This window comes from Varanus komodoensis, unplaced genomic scaffold (assembly GCF_004798865.1).
Source record: "Varanus komodoensis strain SLA01 unplaced genomic scaffold, ASM479886v1 scaffold3, whole genome shotgun sequence".
NCBI lineage: Eukaryota > Metazoa > Chordata > Lepidosauria > Squamata > Varanidae > Varanus > Varanus komodoensis.
In genome coordinates this window covers 45,249,880-45,265,504 of record NW_025335761.1, presented here as the reverse complement: position 1 = coordinate 45,265,504, position 15,625 = coordinate 45,249,880, and the positions used below count along the sequence as shown (strand labels likewise).

General features: G+C 41.3%; 1 protein-coding gene across 5 annotated transcripts in view; it reads left to right on the top strand.

Moving 5' to 3' along the window:
* The window catches only part of TC2N (tandem C2 domains, nuclear), a 47,572-nt gene that overhangs the window by 19,119 nt on the left and 12,828 nt on the right, over window positions 1-15,625 (top strand). For 4 of the 5 annotated variants that reach the window (XM_044435959.1, XM_044435961.1, XM_044435960.1 and 1 more), the window contains exons 2-6: window positions 5,222-5,347; window positions 6,976-7,203; window positions 10,805-10,987; window positions 13,005-13,096; window positions 15,185-15,260. In XM_044435959.1, the coding sequence (XP_044291894.1) occupies window positions 5,281-5,347; window positions 6,976-7,203; window positions 10,805-10,987; window positions 13,005-13,096; window positions 15,185-15,260 (646 nt within the window). In that variant the 5' untranslated portion in view covers window positions 5,222-5,280. Of the gene's footprint in view, window positions 1-5,114; window positions 5,348-6,975; window positions 7,204-10,804; window positions 10,988-13,004; window positions 13,097-15,184; window positions 15,261-15,625 lie in introns of all 5 variants that reach the window. The other variant, XM_044435958.1, reaches the window with a different exon arrangement.

Genomic DNA, 15,625 nt, shown 5'->3' with positions numbered 1-15,625 from the left:
GGTTGTCGCCACACACGCTTGACACCATCTGAACCAAATAAGTTTATCTTGGTCTCATCATACCACAGGACATGGTTCCACTAATCCATGTCCTTAGTCTGCTTGTCTTCAGCAAACTGTTTGCGGGTTTTCTTCTGCATCATCTTTAGAAGAGGCTTCCTTCTGGGACGACAGCCCTGCAGACCAATTTGATGCAGTGTGCGACGTATGGTCTGAGCACTGACAGGCTGACCCACCACCCCTTCAACCTCTGCAGCAATGCTGGCAGCACTCATTCATCTGTTTCCCAAAGCCAACCTCTGGATATCACGCTGAGCATGTGTACTCAACTTCTTTAGTCAACCATGGCGAGGCCTGTTCTGAGTGGAACCTGTCCTGTTAAACCGCTATATGGTCTTGGCCACCATGCTGCAGCTCAGTTTCAAGGTCTTGGCAAACTTCTTATAACCTAGGCCATCTTTATGTAGAGCAACAATTCTTTTTTTTCAGATCCCCAGAGAGTTCTTTGCCATGAGGTTGAACTTCCAGTGACCAGGATGAGAGAGCGAGAGTGATAACACCAAATTTAACGCACCTGCTCCCTGTTCACACCTGAGACCTTGTAACACTAATGAGTCACATGACACCGGGGAGGGAAAATGGCTAATAATGCCCAATTTGGACGGTTTCACTTAGGGGTGTACTCACTTTTGTTGCCAGTGGTTTAGGCATTAATGGCTGTGTGTTGAGTTATTTTGAGGGGACAGCAAATTTACACTGTTATACAAGCTGTATACTCACTATTTTACATTGTAGCAAAGTGTCATTTCTTCAGGATTGTCACATGAAAAGAAATAATAAAATATTTACAAAATGTGAGGGGTGTACTCACTTCTGTGATATACTGTATAGTTAACTTATTTTCTAACTAAGTGGGGTGGAGAAAGAATACACTGTCTCTGTGTCTTACTGTTGGCTACCAGCAGAAAGAGGTGAGGTATTCATTTCAAGCTCAGTACATTGTGAACAAACAAAAAAAGAGGCTTGCTAGCACTAGTGTGATATTTAGAATATCTAGAGGAATATTTTGATTGGGAAATCAAAGCAAGCTGTCTGTACAGACATATTTGCTGTGAGTGAGGCAATCCTATCAGGGCTAATGTAATGGGAAATCTTGGACCCTGCCAAGGACTTGTACTGTATCAAAGTCCCACTGAGAAGAGACCCTGGACTTGCTTTTCTTCTTCAGTATTACAACCTACTTATTCTCTTGCCTCTTACTGTGGCCTTTCCTACAGGGAGAGCTGAAAGCCAGGCAAGTCACGGTACTTTTTGGGATGTCTGGTTTCAAAGTGGGCTACAATGTGCATTTTTTTAAGCCAGGAAATTTATGTAAATTCCAACCACAATTTGCACACATTTCCCTGGCTTAAAAAACCAGCTACAATTGTAAGGCCGCATGCTGGCTAATATGCAACTCCCATCCAGAATAGAAATGTCATTCAGCATTTCTAGCAATAAGTATAATTGAGTTAAGGACAGAATGTTCTGACTTAGATCCCCCTAAGTTTTGCCTGAGGCTTTAAAAGAGTTAGTTATGGACACTGATCACTAATGATTAAAACATAGTGGGTAGCAGTGAACAGGGAACCAAAGGAGAACCATTGCATCTGGAGAAAATACGTACTGTGGCTTGCTGGCTACTGACACAATGGCTTTCCCACGAGAATGTCAGTCTTGGAAGGGGATAATAAGGCCATCAGGACCCACCTTTTGTTCAGAGCAGAATTCTTAAGTTAATGCATCCCTAACGGGGGGCTGCCAAGCTGCATCTTGACGGTCTTCAGTGTGGGAGAGCCTACCATATCTCTGGGTAATTGGTTCTATTGTGTTATTGTTCTAACTGTCCAGATGTTTTTCCTGATGTTTGGTTGGAATCTGGCTTGCTCTAACTTATGCCCTGCTGGTGATTGAGAATGATTGAGGATGATCAAGAAGAGATTCTGGTCCTCCTCTGGGTGACAACCCTTTCAATACTTGTAGAGTACTATCATATCTTTTCTCAGTCTTCTCTTCTCAAGGCTAAACATGTCCAGTCCTTTCAGTTTCTCCTCATAGGACTTTGTTTCCAGTTCCCAGTTCACCTTTGCTGCCCTTTTCCAGCTTATATGCATCCAGTTTATCTGCATCTTTCTTAAACTGTAATACTCGGAACTGTTCGCAGTACTCAAACTAAGCTCTAACTAGGGCAGAGTAGAGGGGAACTAGTACTTTACATGATCTGGAAGAGATATTTCTATTAGCATTTGCCTTAGTAAAATAACAGGAATTACCTAAATTAGAATGTCTATCTGCTAGATCTTTGGAATAAGAGATAATACCCACTGTTTTTAAGTTTTAATGATATAACCAACCTTTCTAAACAGCCTTCATCAACCGATGTTCTGTTTTTTGTCACTTTGGTAGTCTATTCTTGTCTCATATTTGCAGACTTGACAAGGAGAGGGTGGAGTTCTCTCCAAGGTATACATAATGATCTCTTAGCTGGCTGATTTTCCACTAATGCACAGCAGATGATAAAAACACATAGTTTCACTGCAGAAGCCTGCTGCTTAACCCCAACTGCATGCAAGCTGCATATGCTACCACTGAGCTACAGCTGTAGCATAGATAGCCCTCAGGCAGATCTATTTCCCAGTGGGAGGAGGAGAGTGAAGAGGGGAAAGATAGATTTATGCTCTACTTTTAGCTTTTGGGGCTACTGAGGTTAAAGAGAATGAAAAGGAAGCAGACCAATGGCCTCCTTCAGTACCCCTCTCATTGGGAAATAAAGAATGCCTGAAGAGCCTTTGCAGTGTTGCCATGATTTTAGATGAGTCTCCTGTTTCCCAGTGGGAGCAGCAACAGAAGGAGCAGAACACAGGTCTCCCATGCTCAGCTGTCTTTGCTGCCTCTTCTCAACACAATTCTCCTAGGAGGAAATGTCATGGCATATTTGGTCACTTGGTGTGCCCTCTACTGAACTGAGCTGTGGCCTCTGCATTTATGTAACCATGCCAATCTCTGTTCAAGTTCAAGTTGCCACCTGGAGCTGCCTCTCTAGTTTTGAGGTTTAAAGCCTCATGCATCAGTGACTCTGATATGAAAGTAAAAGGCTTTTCCAAAGTTTACTGCATGTGTGTTAATTTGCTGCTAGGAATTTGGACAGGCGCTGATGCTGTTCTAGTCCTGCTAGGCAGAGAGAAAATATATAGTACATTTTCAGTAAGAATCCAGTTGTTGTTATCATAAAATATTCATAATGTTTCCAGATGTTCCCTTTTATATACTCTTTCGAGTAAATTAAACAGATGTTTTGAAGCTTGCATGCTTTTGTGTGTGTGGATGACCCAATTTCATATAAATTATGTCATCTATTTAGAATATGATACAAGCAAAAGACTAGTGCGTGTGAAAGCTGACATGAGATAAATGGTTGCATGAGAAATCTAAATAAAAAGATGTGGTATCTTGCAGTGTGCATGGTAGTACCAGCTGGTAAGAAAATCTGATATTAGTACCATTGAATTCTTCAGATTTTGAGGACTTTTATAAATGTATATTGGTTAAGAGGAAATTCTTATTAGCAATAAAAGGAACATTTCAATGATGATGCTAGCAGGCACTTTCACACAATAGTGGGTTGGCTTAGCATGCTAACAAAATATATTAGTCTGCATTTCCATGCCGTTTGTGAAGGAAGAGAAAGCCATCTCCATGGCCCACATGGAAATACAGGCTGCTGCCTTCCTAACAGCAGTATTTGCCTTCCACCAAGCGACATAGCAGCGGAGCAGGCAGAGTGATTGATCATTACCAGCTTGACCAGCCCGTTATGATCCATCCTGTTCTAGCTTGTTTGGCTTCTGTGTAACTCATGAGGGACGTGGGCAGGCCATTTTCCTAGGGCAGCCAAGTTGTTAAATACAAGACTGTAGTAGTAATTTTTGGTACTTTTCCATTGCATGAAAATTTGCGATGTAAAACCACAGTTCTATAGCTCTTGCTAAGACTCAGTTTGAGATGCTTTTTTAAAAAAATAGCTTAAATATATTTCCTAAGTTGGGAAGATCTGTATATCTGCAATATGTAAAAATTGTTTCCAAGGCTAGAATGGAGACTCATATTCAAAGTGAATATGGGAGGAATCATTTGTCAGGAGCACCATAGTGGGATGTTACAATGGGCACAGAGACTTGGAAAGAGGACAATATGAAAGTTTTTGTTTGGTTTCTACAGGCTTCAGGGCATGTGGCTATTTTGCCCCCCGCCCTTTAATTCCCTTCATAGCTTGAGACACACTTATCTACACACTCCCCCAGTAGATTCTTTCCCGTGTGAACAGGTACCCTGCTCAATTATTACCTGAACTCAGTAACAGATAGGGCTTTTTTGTAGTGATGGTCCCTTTGCTGTGAAGCAGCCTCCTTAGAAGGTCAGTTAAAGAGCTTCACCTAATGGCTTTAAGAAGTAGCTGCAAGACCTGACTCAAAAGGAGTTGTGGTCCATTGTGCCAAATACTGAATTGCTATTGTTGGGGACATGTTATATTATTGTTTTGTTTTGCTTTTTATACATTTTTTAATATAATTTTAAAATCATGTTTTCAAGTCATGCTTTTTGAGTTGATCTGACATATTGTGACCTGAACATATTACAGTGGTACCTTGGCTCACAAACTTAATCCATTCTAGGACTCTGGTCATGATCCAAATTGGTCATGAGCCAAGTCAAATTTCCCTATGAGGTTCAATGTAAATAAGGTTAATCTGTTCTGTAACTATTTTTTTAAACACAAAAATTTGAAGTGGGAGCACTGGGTGGGGGGGAATCTCCCATCTCATCACCACCACCAGCGTGCCCACAATCGTCACCCGATGCAGATTTCGCGACCTGAGGCAAAATGTTTCAGAAACTTCTGTTCGCTACCTGATTTGGCTGTGAACTGAAGCGTTCATGAGCCAAGGTACCACAGTATTTAAATGTGTTTATTAGTTAATGACTAGTTTGTGGGATATAAATAAGTTAATAATGACGAGATTGTACTTAACATTGTCCTCAGTGAAGTAAATGCCACCCATCTTGTTTTATTTCAGGTGTCGTGCTCCTAACCACTGAACAGAACAGTATACAAAGTGGGGGAAATGCTATCAAAAACAAAGATTTCACCTAAATTACTGTATTTTGGATTATTAATTTTCAGGGCTGATTTCTACATTGGTTCCTTGGCTGTACATATTCCATCTTGCATTAGAAGCAGTAATGGCAACCGAATGCATCAAGAACTGTTGTAGGGCATGTTTGTGTATTGAGAAAGAAAAGCATGATGGTGAGTTCAGCTAAACATCATATTTTGAAAAATATTTGAATGGACATATTGGTATATACTGTAAAACAGCAACAAGGAATGAAGGAATTAGCTGATGAGTACTTTGTATGGAAGACTCCACTCAGAAGGCATTGTACAATTAGTTGACCCCCCCCCCCCCACCCCACACACACAGACACATACCCACTGTATCTTCTGTGGTAAGAAAAAAGACAGAAGAAATGGTAGGGAAACCTGGAAGGGTTACAAGGGGAAGAAGATGTCATCTGGATCCCCACTAAAATTCCATGAATGAGGTAGGGCAATGGCACAACAAAGGCCTCACCTAGAAGCACCCCCTGTAGAATGGGTGATTATCTAGTTGTCATCTCATGATATGTGATCCTTAAAATGCAGAGCACAAATTATATATACATTTAGGGCAGTAGGCCCAATTCAATAAATGGTTTAAATTAATTGATTAAGAAAAATTTCCAAGACATTATCAGCAACAACAACCGTAATAATGCAGGTGGGATGCATTATGGTCATTCTCACGTTCTGCTGCAGCATGTAATAGTTACAAACACTTGAGAGGATACTGTTTTCTTAAAAACTTGTGACTAAGTTAGTGCAGAGGCATACAGATATGACTGACTGAGCCATCAATTGATTCAAATTTTTTTGATCATCTGAAATTGCAGTGTCAGCCCTAATACTAGTGTAGCAAACATTATTATCCTAGGATAGATAGTATTTTCCCCATCTGCTAAATCTGATGACTGCATGTAACTGACATTTTTCTGGTTTACCTACATTGTCATAACTGCTGAACTCTCATCTGATCATGGTTATTCCATTCTGTACCACTGAGGAGTTGAACTTATTTCAGCTCAAGGACTGAATTCATTTCTGAAGTTCTTGGGGCGGGGTCATCGTGGGGGTGAGTGATGTGAAGACAGAAAGAATGGGGTCAAATGCCAAAGTGACAGGATTCAAAATGCAAACATCTTTTAGCTTAAGTTTTCTTCTGCCAGTAACTAAGCCTTAGGAGAGATGTTTCATTCTTTCAGAATTGAAAGAAAAACCTGTGTAGAAAAACAGGGAAGACACTGAACACCCAGTGGTCATAGAAAATGTGGGGAGTCATCCAAGGAATCCCCAAGGTTCTGTACCCTAAGTCAGGATTGGGATGTAGATCAGTTATAACAGGCTCACGAATTTGAAGTTCAACACTCCTTCTCTACATACGTGTGTGTGTGAGAGAGAGATACAGAGACAGAGACTGACTTGAAATTGAATTATTTAACCCCAGTTATTGAGTTACTTTTTCAAAGACCTTTTGTTATTATAAAGGTAAGAATCATGTTTAGTGCTTGTAATTTTGAGTTGATCAATAGCTTACCTTTATTAATCACCATCCTAAACCTTACTTGAATCAGCTGCTGTAACTGGAAAACACAATTGGGATACAGTAGTTTACATCTAGTGCTACTGTTTTACTTAGTATCTGCTGCTCCCTTTCTCTTAATGCAACAACAGGATGGAACAACCTATTTGTCCCTGATCCCATTAAAACACAAAAGATCATTTCAGGCTGCTCATTGAAGGCTGAATGTGCGTGTCATGCTTCTTATGTTTAATAACAGTCTCCCTGGAGAAGGAATCTGAAGTTGCAGCCAAGTACAGATCAAATATTGTGGAGAAACCTCCCTTGTCTTCTGCATCAGTGAAACTTCAGGTGGGCTGTTCAGAAGATTATCTTCTTTCCAAGCTTCCACCAGCTGGCAAGGAAGTACCCTTTGTGGTTCCTCAGTTCAAGCTTGCCTACATTCAGCCCAAGAACTTTGGTAGTGGACATCTTGGAGGAATTCAAGGTAAAGAACCCAAAGAACTGTTTGGTAGCTGTCATTACATGTATTTGTACAAGGATGGGGGATATCCATGTTTCTTCTGAGGAAGTTAATGGTGGTGTTGTCCTAAGTTAGCCTACAATTGCAATGAATTTTAGTGACATATTGGAGAATCAGTGAAGTCCAGGTCATCAGTATTCTCTTGCTGCCGAACATGAACTTTTTTTCTTTCCAAACCAAAGTGTGTTCATTTTTAAAATGGCACATTCAAAATGTGCAGTCTTCCCTAGGTGCAAGTAGAAACATGCACATTTTTAAAATGTGCAGTTTTAAAAATGCACTTCTTTTAGATAACATTTTTAAATGTTTATCTTGAAAATTACACTCCTATTTGCATTTGTTTTCAAAGCTGTAAATGGGGCAGATTTGAAGTAAAAATGAACAAAAATACCATTCTCAAATATCACTGATATCACCAGGTTTGAGCAATATATTCTTGTGTATTGTTTTAGATTGCTTTGTAGGCCACTTCATGCCTTAAAGGGCCTGTGCAAGACACACAGCTGTAAAGATAACCACCTTTCTTCTGGTTTTGTGACAGTTTGCCTCAAATGAAAGCTTCTGACTTTTATTGGGATTGGTTTTAGGTTTTTCAACTTCTTTTTCACCTCTCTAAATATGTGAGCCAGTAAGAGTATGAAGTTAGGTAGAGTTAGATCTATTTTTCAGGCCATCATTCAAATTTCTACTATTATTTCCACTAGCTAGTTTGGATTGGAAGGTACAGCCAAGTTCTTTTTTCAGGCAGATAAAGTTTCCATGACAATGTGCTCTTTTGTTTGTCATTTTTAAAGTTCTAGTTCTGGAATTCTTGAGTGAGAGAACAGTATCTTATTGTGAAATTCATGCACCAGTCCTCAACCACCCTCAACCCAGGGTGGATTTTGCAAGACAGAAGTTTCCCTGTGCAGTGCATTCCTGAACTTGCAATTGAAAACCAAGCCAAATGTTTTGTTGGACTAGAAAACCCTGCAAAATTAAGATTATATATCAAAAAGACATAATGCAGTTGAAAATTTAGAAAAAGAGAATGCTTGGACTTTCTTCTTGTTGCTGAAACAGATCTAAAATGTTTAACTACACTTTAGAATTTGATTCTTCAAAAGTGGCCACACCGGGACAATGAAATCTCAGTTTAATTAGCTGACATATGAGGAAACTTGTGTAACCATACCCAGGCACTTTGTTCCTCTCTTCATATAAATGGAGAAAAAAGCCAGGGAGCAACATTAACTATAGCTTTATTTAAAGCTATAACCTGTAACTTAAAGATTATTGCAGTCCAATTTATCTTAATGTATTTGCATTTTAGTACAAGATCCTATCCATTCCTATAGATAGTATCATCTGAAGTAAAGAAAGGACATTGTACAGCAAGAGGCTCACCCATCAGAAGTGTTCTGTTTGTGTTTTCATGTTAGGTTGGATGCAGATTTAGGCATCTGCAACTGAATCGATTGAATAGATTTCCCTGCTGCCTCCTTAAAGCACCCTCTCTGGAAATGCTGTACAGAGGCTCTGTTTGCCCATAATGCAAAGCAGTGATGTACGGTTAGTGAGCAGCATGGTATCTCACCTTGTATCCTGCATTCATACATTCATGCAGGATACAAGGTGTAAGATGCGGTTTGTAAGCATGCAAGGCTTCCACGCTTCTCTGTCTTCCTTCCAAATGGCAACTGGTATCACCACTGTGACTCAGCATCATTGTACCGCTCCTGTCTGTGTTGCCTTCCTCTCTTTCATTGGCCCGTACACTTCGCTGGACATGGCTCAGGCAGCTGCCTTTTGGGGGTTTTTTCCCTCCTCCTTCTGCTCTATGAAGCAACTCTTGCTTTAAAGGAGCACTGCAGGAATGCTTCCCTCTGCTGCCTTGCTCTGTGGCAACATGCAAGCACACACCTGTCACCCAAATCTGGGAAACCTTGTAAGGCAGTGAGCTTGCCTGCTGTGCCTGACCAGTAACAGATCTGTGGAGACAGCATCTTCAAAAGGAGGCAGCTTTCTTCAGGAATAAAGGGGACTATGCACACACAAGCAAAGCAAGGTTCTCGTGCTAACCCCACCCAAACTACACAGGGTCCTAACTTTCATACTGCTGACTAAACAATCTGTTCCCCTTCCCTCTGCCCCTCCCATTGTTCTAGCGACATGCTCTAGCTCCAATTGAGCCTGGCTAGCACTAGCTTCAGCTGTGCCATCTTTACGTATCTTGGCATTTGGGAAGGACTGTTTCCCTAATTCACACAGGGATTGGCTGTCACTGAGTTTGTGGCAAATTGGATTGCCTCTGAGACTGAAGGCCAATGATTACAGCTAATTTGTCTGTCATACTCACACAGCCACCTCTTCCCCCTCCCTTGCTACGCACAGGGAGGTCTATCTCCTGTGTGCGGGACTCACACACATGGCCAGGGGTCACCTCACCTTGCACCCAGAAACACAGATGGCTTCTGCATGGGCACCTGTTCCCCTGGACAGAGGGAGCACGTGCTGCCAGGCAGACTTTCCAGAAGGCACCTGTCTGGGCCAGCTTTCCTGGGCCTCTGTCCAGGAAAGCTTTCTGGCAGACTATTAGGACAGCGTTTGTCCAGCAGCTCTTGTGGGGAGGGCTTGTTGGCAGTCCTCGGGAATGCCAGGGAAAAGGGAGGCATGGCAGGGAGGATGGGAGAGAGAGACAGACCTGGGATTCACAGGGCAATGCCCTTGTACAGCTCTCGTGCTCCTCTTGTGTGAAGCCGCCTTCACAAGAAGGGAGTGCTGGCTCCCCAAGTAGCACAAACCTGCAGCCTTCCCAAGCACTACTGCACAACCAGACAGGAGCACCGAGTGTGGCCGCTTCCACAGTTACTGCTTCTGGAAATGGTGTGGTGTGATGCCCTGCTGCCACTGATATTCCAAAGCTGTGGCTGGCCATTGGAAAGAAGCACAGAGAGTGAAAAAGCGGCATCAAGCACCCAATCAAATTGCAGCTTCAGCTGCCTCAGCAGTTGCTAGGCAGAACAGGATGGTGAAAAATGGATGCGAGAGCATCTGTTCCAGGCATTACTGCTCTTGCCACCAAACTCAGGAGCAGAAATGTGGAAACCACATGGTAGCATTGTAACTGGGTTCACATGTAACAACAAACCATGGTGAAACATGAAAATCTTAAAGCAAACCATTGTTTCTCCACAAAGTTTCATGGAAACCGAATGTGTTGTCCTTTACCAAGGATGCTCAATTTGGACATAACAACAAGCCATGTCTGTGCCGTTCCCAGTATGGCTTGTCACTAGATGTGAATACAGTCAGAAAGTCAGAAGACCCTTGGGGTGAGCTGTTCTGTTGGGGGAAAGCAATTCTTCCCAACACAGCAGATGCATTTTCCAAGCTCTTCTGCCAGTGGGTGGCAGATGGTGTATCTTTTTTGCAGGACTGTTTCCCAGCTCAGCTGCTGACCTTTACACAGAAATGCAAAGGAAAAGGAAACATCTGTTTTTTCACTGTTGACCTCCTGCTCATACTTTATGGAAGATTTAAGTAAAATGCTGTGCTTCCTAATAATATAATTCATGCTTTGCAGGTTCTGCTATAACATCTTTTGGTAATCGAAAAGCAGAACTTGCCAGTGCCTACCAGCAAAGACCCGTGGTTGATGTGGTGTATAACCCATTCTATATGCAGCAGCAGCAGCCACTGCCTGCCTCTCCAGATCTGACCCAGTGTCGCACAGAGAAATTGGACAATAGAAGACTATATGGCTCAGGTAAACATTAGGAACACGCCTTTTATACTTACTTACTTACTTACTTACTTACTTACTTATTTATTTATTTATTTTTGGCTATTTGTCTCCACCTTCTGCAAGTGGACTAATGAGTAGTAGGACATCTGATACAGCCCAGAGGTTCATGTTGTGTTTGCATCCAAAAGACAAGACTCTGAAGTCCCTGTTTGGGCATGTGCTGAGTGGGCCATTGGGAGCAGGTCACTCTTTCCATGCTCATTAAGCAGGGTGGCTGTGATGAAGTGATGAAGGAAGATTGCAAAACAATATGCATATGAAACTCTTACGGAAAGAGTAATGGAAATTCATGGAATGATGATCTTAGTGTGCTTGGTGCTTCTGTGCCAGAGGGGGTGGTGTATGCTGTGTATCTTGTGTGCATATTTTAGTCTTCACTTCTTAAAACTCTGTGTGTAGTTGCTTTTCTGATTCTGGGTGTTAATAATTTTTATTGTAGTTCAGGCATATTGCTTTGAGAGCTTTGGCTATCAGGTGACTACTAAGCAGAGTGACTAAGCAAAATGACAGTCACACTGTTCTGTAAATATAGAAGCCATTTACAATAGACACCAATGCTGATAGCTACTCATTTTGCATTCTGGCAATTTTTTTCAAGCAGGCAGACTGAGTTTCCACTCAGATGAGGAAGTAGAAGGGAGATCAAATAGTACTCTCTAAGTACTAAAGTGTGTCCTTTGTATGTTTGTGTTTTATTCCTGCACTTTTACCATACTCAGGAACTTGGATGATACATGGTCCCCAGCTAATCTGTCCATCTAGGCAGTTTACACATCCATATCAACATAACTATCTTGCACATTTTAAGAGAGTTGTTCTATCTGTGTTCAGTCTTAAGGCAAAAATTTCAAGCTCTCAGCTGCTGACAACACTGATCAGGGGCAGGACTTTGAAGGAAAGCAGTCCAGGTTAATTAATGGATAGCTTTACTAAGCATCCGACCTATTTGGCTATTAGGCTGCACTGCTATGGATTGTGTCTTCGCTGCTTGGAAACGTCTGAACATAAAGACTTCCAAACTCCTGTGCCCAGTTAAACTGAAAGCAGCAAGGCAGGAGAAGCAGAAGCACTGATCTTTCCTTCCACATCTCTGATGTCCAAGGTTTTTACAAGAAGGGCTTTTCAGCCTGTCTAGTGAGGGTACTTTGAAGCAGGAGGGAGGAGTCTGGCCTCTTTTTCCTACCCTTCCTGAGTAATGGAATTGCCCCCCCCCCTTTCCCCGCTCCAAGGTCAATTTTCAGACCTTGGAGAGGCAGCCAGTGCAGTTCTTTCACCACTGGCTGCAAGAGAACAGATTCAGGGATCTGATCTCTTACTCACCCTTCTGAGGTCAAAGTGCTGTCTCCAACTTTGTCCAGGCACCATAGAATTACTCTGTTAGGGATACACAGTTTTCTGGGAGTCAAAAGGAAAGGGTATTGCCTTGAGCCAGAGACCATATTTTAGAAATAGTGGTTAACTTGGCTGCTAGAAGTGGGAAACGAACAGATGTAGCTTGGAAGGCTCTTTGTTTTGTTCAAATGACCTTGTTTGTGGAACTCACACCCCTAGGCTGACCTTCAGTCAATGAACCAATGGCTGTTAAGCAAGAAATAAGAATTTGCACAAGGGAGATGTCCCACTGTGTTCTTTCTCCTGAGCCTAAGAACAGTTCACATGGCTTAGGAAGAAGAAACAAAGCAATCATAAAATACTCAACAAAAGGAGCATTCCCCTCTGTGCGGATGCAAATCAGTATGAAGAGAACTACAGTAGGAACATGTGTGTGGCTTGCGTTCATTTTAACAAGGCTGACAGGCAGCGTTCCTACTGGATTGTGTCGTTCTGGTCCATAATCAGCACACAAATTCTGAATGAGCTGAGAGGCAACTGGCCATCCTTAGGGTGTTACTTGCTTCTGAGTCTGATATCCTAGGTGAAAGCTGTGCAACTGCTTGTGATGTTCTTGAGATTTCAACTTGAGTTTTTCTTTTTCCAGTTTGTGACTTAAGGAGTAGCACATTGCCAGCCTCTGCTTCTCTAAGTCATTCTATGTTTGATCTTACAAGTCCACCCCACCGATTTATTCAGGTAATTCTTTTAATAATTAAAAAGGCTGTCCCCACCCAGAAATGTGTTGTCACATTGTGTATAATGAAATGCTTAGGTTGTTTACAGTTTCAAGCAATATTAAGAATGTTGTGTCACTTATGAATCACTTTAAAAATTAATCCATCCTCTTGCACATCCATTGGTCACAAAACCATTTCATATGCAAATGTTTGAGGTTAGGGTAGCAAAGATATAGGTAACGAACAATTCATAGCACCTAATGTTCAGTTCCTAACAAGGATTAAACCTAACAAGGTCTTTCCCTAGAACTTATTTTGATCTGCACTGGGAAAAGATAGGGCTTGCTTGTAGTCATAACACTCAGTGCCCCAAGAGAAATGCTAATTGGTGCCTGGCTGGACTGGATGGGCCTCCACAGTGAGGCCCATCTGGCACCATTCTTGTTATCTTTTTGGCAGCAGCTTAGAACCTACTGCTTCTCTCAGGCCTCTGGCAACATACGACAAGATTTTAATCAGGTCCTGGATTTTTCTTGTTGTGAACTGTTTAAAATTATTTTAGATGTGTGTATGTCTCTCTGTGTTGTCTGTTTATATGTTTGTAAGTATACTGAATAATGCATTTTAAGGTTTTTATTCTTTGTAAACTGCCTAGAGAATTTTGGCTATTTGGTATACATACACACCTAAACAAACCCTAAGGTTATCTACAGAGGTCCTTCTCTGGGAGCAATTTTTACAAGAAGTGAGGAAGGTGGCCTTGAGGGGAAGTGCCTTCTTGGTTGTGGCACCTCAACTGTGGAATCAATTCCCCAGGGAGGTGTGTCTGGCACCAACTTTCTTTACATTTTACAAAACTGATTTATTTGCCTGGTATTTTAACTGCTAAATACTATCATTCAATTTTACACTGGTTTTTATCTAGATTGTTACTGGCATACTGTGAATTAGTTAGTATTTGGTGTTAGATATTATTATTTGTTAACTGTTGGCACTGTATTGTATTTTGGTGATCTATTGATATCAAATATGTATATTGAATTTGGTTTTACATGGTTTTTATCTCGTGCACCATTCTGAGAGCTTTATAAATTGAACAGTTTATGAAAGTTTAAATAAATATAAATAAAATGTAATAAATGAAATTCTGAAAGCATAAAAGGTGTAAACATTGGCTACTCCACCTGCTGGATGGTAGGCAGTTTGTTATGCTTAAGGAAATCAGAATTTCATCTAGTTCAATGATTGCTGCTGATGAACTATCCCAAATGCTCCTGCAACATATAGCTTCTTTTGAGACACGAGAAATTACTAGTACCTATAGATAAATTCTTCCCTTCCCACTCCCAGCCTTCCCTGCCCATGTGTTCTTTGTGTACCAGAAGCAATACACACATTGTGGTTAGAAAATTTAAGGCAATAATATGGCATGCAATTGGAGCCTCCAAGGTTCCATTTAGATGCCAGGAAGTACTTCCTGATAGTTAGGACCCCGAGGGTGTGGAATGGGCTTCCACGGGAGGTCGTTGAGGCCTCATCGGTGCAGGTGTTCAAGGATAGGCTGGACATGCACATGGTGGGCATGTCATGAGCGGAGCCAACTGGTGCCGGAGGTCAGACTAGATGGCCCGGGAGACCCCTTCTGACTTGCTCTGTTTCTATGGATGCTGCTTGTGATATTGTTATAGGCAGCAATCCTGAATATAGCAGCTTCTCTCCCTTTTCCATAGCATTTTGGAGTGGAAAATAGCCAGTTAGTTAAATTAGAATTTCTTTCTTCTGCTCTCTTATTCTTGCTTTAGCAATTTTTTTTAGGTCAGGAAAAATGCAGTAGTTAATGGTGAAAATGAAAAAAGCACAACTTCTCTCATCTTGTTAGGCTAGTTCACTACACCACAGTTCCACACATAAATTATGTAGTGGAAAAGCAGGCAAAGAAACACTCCTTGTGTAGTGCTTCAGTCTCAGTTTTGCAGGGAAACAGATACAGTGGATTAGCAGCCTCACATGGAAAAGCTCCCTACATAAGTTTGCATATGTGATGCTTTTTTTCTGTTCACTACTCAGCCACATTTTCGATTTTAATTAATTAATTTATTGATTGCAGAGATATGATTCACTTTCCAGTGTTCCAAGCAGTACTTCTTCAAGGAAGGACTCACAAGGTAGCAACAGGAGTTTAGGTAATAAACACAGCTTACTTGTCTTCTTCTGAATCTGGCAGTAAATTGGATTTGTAGGCATGACCTTGAGAATATCAACATTTTATTAGCACAATTGTAGAGCATATGTATTGAGGGCTGTTTCTGTAAGGCTCACCTATTCATGATGATGCATAACAATGCAAAGTCAGAGCTAATCATACAGTTAATTGTTTCTGTAGCTTGTGAGTTGCAGAACCACTTCAGAGTCTTTCAGTATGCAAATATTTTAAAGACATTGACTGTTCTAATCCCTACCTTACATTTTGTAGTATGGTTTTATTTAAATAAAAAATTTCAACCTAAAAAAAAATTCAACCTACCTTACATTTTGCCTTCTGTCAGAA